This window comes from Otolemur garnettii, unplaced genomic scaffold (assembly GCF_000181295.1).
Source record: "Otolemur garnettii isolate 467f Iridium unplaced genomic scaffold, OtoGar3 scaffold00392, whole genome shotgun sequence".
NCBI lineage: Eukaryota > Metazoa > Chordata > Mammalia > Primates > Galagidae > Otolemur > Otolemur garnettii.
Genome location: NW_003852787.1, coordinates 169,605 through 173,821, shown reverse-complemented (window position 1 = coordinate 173,821; position 4,217 = coordinate 169,605). Strand labels below are relative to the sequence as shown.

Here is a 4,217-nt window from a genome sequence, read left to right as displayed (position 1 = left end):
GGAGTGTTTGTTTTGCTATTCCTCTGATACTCCCCATGCAAGAACCATTCTATCCAAGTTGTTACAAAATATATTAGATCATCTTTTTATGGTTGAGTATACATATACCGTATTTTATTAATCTATTCATGTATTGATGAGCACTTGGGTTCTTTCTATATCCATGTGATTGTGAATTGTGCTACAATTCACCAGAAAAGTGGCACCCCAGCCACCTCAGCAGAGCAGGGCCTGGGGGACCTGCCATTTCTGTCTTGGTGGCAGCAGCTGGCAAAGAAACAGGCAGGTTGGGGCAAGCAGGGGAGCTTTCTTCCCCCAGAGGCTCCAGTAGAGCGGTGCTGGAGGACCTGTCAATCAAGGGAAAACTGGTGCCCATCCCTGATTGGTCCATTTTCAATCCTGCTCCTGATTGGTCCATTTTATAGACCTATCACAGCTAAGCTATTAAACCTATATAAGGCCCTGAGCAGAGAGCCTGGGGGCAGATCATCACAGACCTTTGAGGAAGATAGAGCAGAAGAAGAAGACTTGAGCAGACCATCACAGACCATCCAGAAGAAGCAGAGAGCTGTGGCACTTCTAGTGCTGATCCTGCCTACAAAGAGGCTTGACCCTTTGCTGATCTCTGCCTTGCAAAGAGGCTTGGTCCTTTGTAAGAGCTGTAGCACTTCTGCTGCTCATCCTGCCTTACAAAGAGGCTTGGTCCTTTGTAAGAGCTGTAGCACATCTATCCTGCTCTACAAAGAGGCTTGGCTCTTTGTAAGAGTTGTTTTCATAAGAGTTGTAACACTTGCATCCTGCCCTGCAAGGAGGTTTGGGTCTTTGAGCTGTAAATAAAACCTCACTGTTCATTCTATGGTCCAACGTTGAGACCAAGAGCCTGGAAATCCAGTGTTAAAAATCCGGTATCACTACTATGAACATTTGAGTGTGAGTATCCTTTTCATAAATTTTTTTTTTCGTTTGAGTAAATCTCTAGTAGAGAGATTTAAGGATCAAATGGTGGGTCTACTTTAGATTCCTTGAGAAATCCGCGTACTAGAGGGGGCTGGGCTCTACTATTGGGGTGCCCCCTTAGGGGCACCCAGGAAGCTGCTGGGTCAGGAGCACCGCTCGGGGTTACTGGGGACAGGAGGTGGGCGGGCTGAGAGCAACTGGGAAGTGAGGTCAGCCTGCTGCCCCTTCCCCCATGCCCATCAACCTTGGGACCAGAAGCTTCCTGGAGCTCCTCCTGTCCATGGATGGGAACTGCTGCACAGACAGAGGCCTCTCTGCCTATGAAAGCAGTGATTTAGGAGAGGACGAGATAAAGCTGGCACCTCTGGAGCTTGAGTCTTCCCCACAAAACGGCGGCCGCAGCCTCTGCGTCGCAGAGCTCAGGCTTGAGGACACCACAGGGGCCAAGGCTGCCCAGAGTTTCAGCGACGACCAGCAGTCTCAGGACTTCTCTGAGGCTGAGGCAGGCGCCACCTCTCTGGCCAAAGGCTCTGAAGAGCCCGAAAGGCCTTTTAGGAGTTAGGAAGAGCAGAGAAAAGAAAGGTAGTGCCTCCCCTTGTCCCCAGCCCCTCTTTAGCTCACCTCTCCATCTTTTCATTAGAGTCTGTCTCCTCTTCCCACATCCATCTGAGACAAGTAAACAGGCATGCAGCGCCAGCCGCCTCTCCTGTCACTGTCACAGCCACTGTCGCCCAGCTGCTGGGCTTGGTGTGAGAGGAAAGCAGTGGAACCACACTCCCTTGCTCCCCCTGTCCCCTTGGAAGTTGGAAGTAGTTCAGGTTTGAAGCTTGTCCCTAAAGGCTGCAACTCCCAGAGAGGAAAGATGGTGCTTGGCGCCCCTATCTGCCAGCCCCTGAAGGCAGTGAAACTGATGTGTCCTCCTAAGGATGCTTCTGAGAAGTCTCACTATGGAAATTGCCCGTGGCCATGGATTCTGGGGCTTTCTCCAAGGCCAGGACTTCTGAGGACCACGTGGAAATTCTTCACTGTGTCTACTTGAAATTTGCTTGATGTCAGCATCTTCCCTTATTTAGAAACCGCCATTAGTAGAAGGGTTCCACTCACACTGGTTATTTCCCATCACACTTCATTTCCAGGTAGATGTTTTGTCCTTCTCTTTGAAGCATTAGATTAAATAGGACTCTCTCCAAACTTAGCTTCTTTTTTCTTGTATTTGAAAAGAATGGGAAGGTAGATTCTTGGTGTAGTAATTTCCCTATGGAAAAAAATGAGAAGTTAGCTTATCAGCAACTTTAGAAGGTAGAACTTCAGATTTTGTTTACCAAAAAAATTTAAAAATTAAAAATTCAGTCTTAGTCTTCGGAACCAAAACGGAAACAGTGGCATTAATTACGTATACCTTTTTAAAATTTAATGCCATATTTTTATCATTTGCTGTCAGGATTGCTAATGGAGATCAAAATTAATGTCATTTAGTTATTAGAGTATTATTTTTGACTGTTCAGTAATTTCACATATCCTGGATTTAGACTTCCTTTTGCCCTACTGAGTGGTTTAGTTTTTTGTTATTTACCTTGGAAAATAAGAGGAATTTTTCATTTGCAGAGTTTTTTTTTTTTTCATTTAAGCAGTGTTTAATGAAAGTTGCATATAAGATTATTTTGTTCCTGCATCTTCTCAATTGTTTCTTCCTTGTACTTACCCTTTTCCTGTTCTACTTGGCAAGATTTGGCTTTTCATTCAAGGATCTTTTTTGCGGTCTTTGTCCAGTTTAAGCCCAGTAACCACCTTGCTGGAGTGAATGCCCACATGGACAGTTGTGTCATTAGCCTTCCTGCTGCACCCGATACATTGATGACGTATTGCTTTCTACTACTTTACCAATCTACTGGCCTTTATAATGCCCCCGGACAACTGAACTTCATCATCCTTTTGGATGGGCATAGATGGAACATTGTACTTCTGTCTCAGGTCTTTGGAAAGAGGGGAAGACATAATCTTCCTGTGAATGTGGGAAGGTGCATTGAAATGTCTCTTGCGGTTCTTGCTTTGGTCTGAAGTCACAAAGGGATTGAACTTCATTTTGGCCACTGCCTCTCTGACAATGGCCACAAAAGGGAAGAGTTTTTTTGTTTGTTTGTTTGTTTGTTTTGAAAGACAGAATCTCACTATGTCACCCTCGGTAGGGTGACTTGGCATCACAGCTCACAGCAATCTCCAACTCCTGGGCTTAGCCAATTCTCTTGCCTCCAGAGTAGCTGGGACTACAGATGCCTGCCACAGTGCACAGGTATTTTTTCATTGCAGTTTGGCAGGGGCTAGGTTCAAACCTGCTACCTTTGGTATATGGGGCCAGCGTCCTACCCACTGACCCATAGGTGCTGCCTGTGCAGAGAGATTTTGTTGAAATTTGAGTCTTAATAAGACATAGAATCTTGGCTGAAGCTTGTGTTTCTTTCCATATGCATAACCAGCACCATTTGCACAGCTGGACTTGTAGCAGTAAGATAGATGTTTTGTTTTTGTTTGAATGACAAAGCCAAAGAAATAAATGCAGGTGTGAGAAGCCATTTTGACAAAGATGAAGTTAACCTTTGTCCACTAACATGAATATTTCTAGAAATAACTTTTAAATGAATTAATGTACTATTTTAGGGTTCCAAAAGAAGTTTTACAAAGATCAAGATTGTCAGTTCTTTTGGTGTGTTTAGTTAAGATGTCTGGCTGCAGTCTAAATGAGAAAAGTTGGATGCGCAGCCTAAATTATCAATTGTTAGAGAATAAGTTGGAAGTATATTCATATGGGCTCTGGTGATGAGGTAAGAGGTTGAACTTTTTTTAAATGTATTTTTTCTTTAACTTGATAAATGCCTTTTGAAATCTATTTTCTTTTAGTGTAAGAATATGAACAGACCATAGTACACATTTACCCCTTGTGAAGACCAGAAAATTGGCCTAGAGACCCTTACAGTTTGGTTGGAAATGTGGGAAGGCAGTAGGAGTTGTGAGAAGGCATTGTGTTGCTGTGTTTTTTTTAATTAGATAAACCTGAAAGGTCAAAGGGTCTCCAATTTGCACTTTCTTTCCACCTCCCCTTCAGCACCCCCTTCAGGACATGGGCCTTGCAGAACTAGGCTGTTAAACATATCCTACAGAGACTGGGGATTAGCCCAGAGTCACAGCAGACTCTTGTAATACTTTTGATCAAGTCAAGTGATGATTCAATCCAATGACTGGCAAAAAAAAAAAAAAAAAAAAAA

General features: G+C 43.9%; 1 protein-coding gene across 1 annotated transcript in view; it reads left to right on the top strand.

Annotated features, from left to right (window-relative positions):
* Positions 1-1,189: 1,189 nt before the first annotated feature.
* LOC100944177 (zinc finger protein 493-like) overlaps positions 1,190-4,217 on the top strand; it is a 99,986-nt gene continuing 96,958 nt past the window's right edge. The window contains 1 exon segment of the mRNA XM_012813966.1: positions 1,190-1,503. Within this exon segment, the coding sequence (XP_012669420.1) occupies positions 1,190-1,503 (314 nt within the window).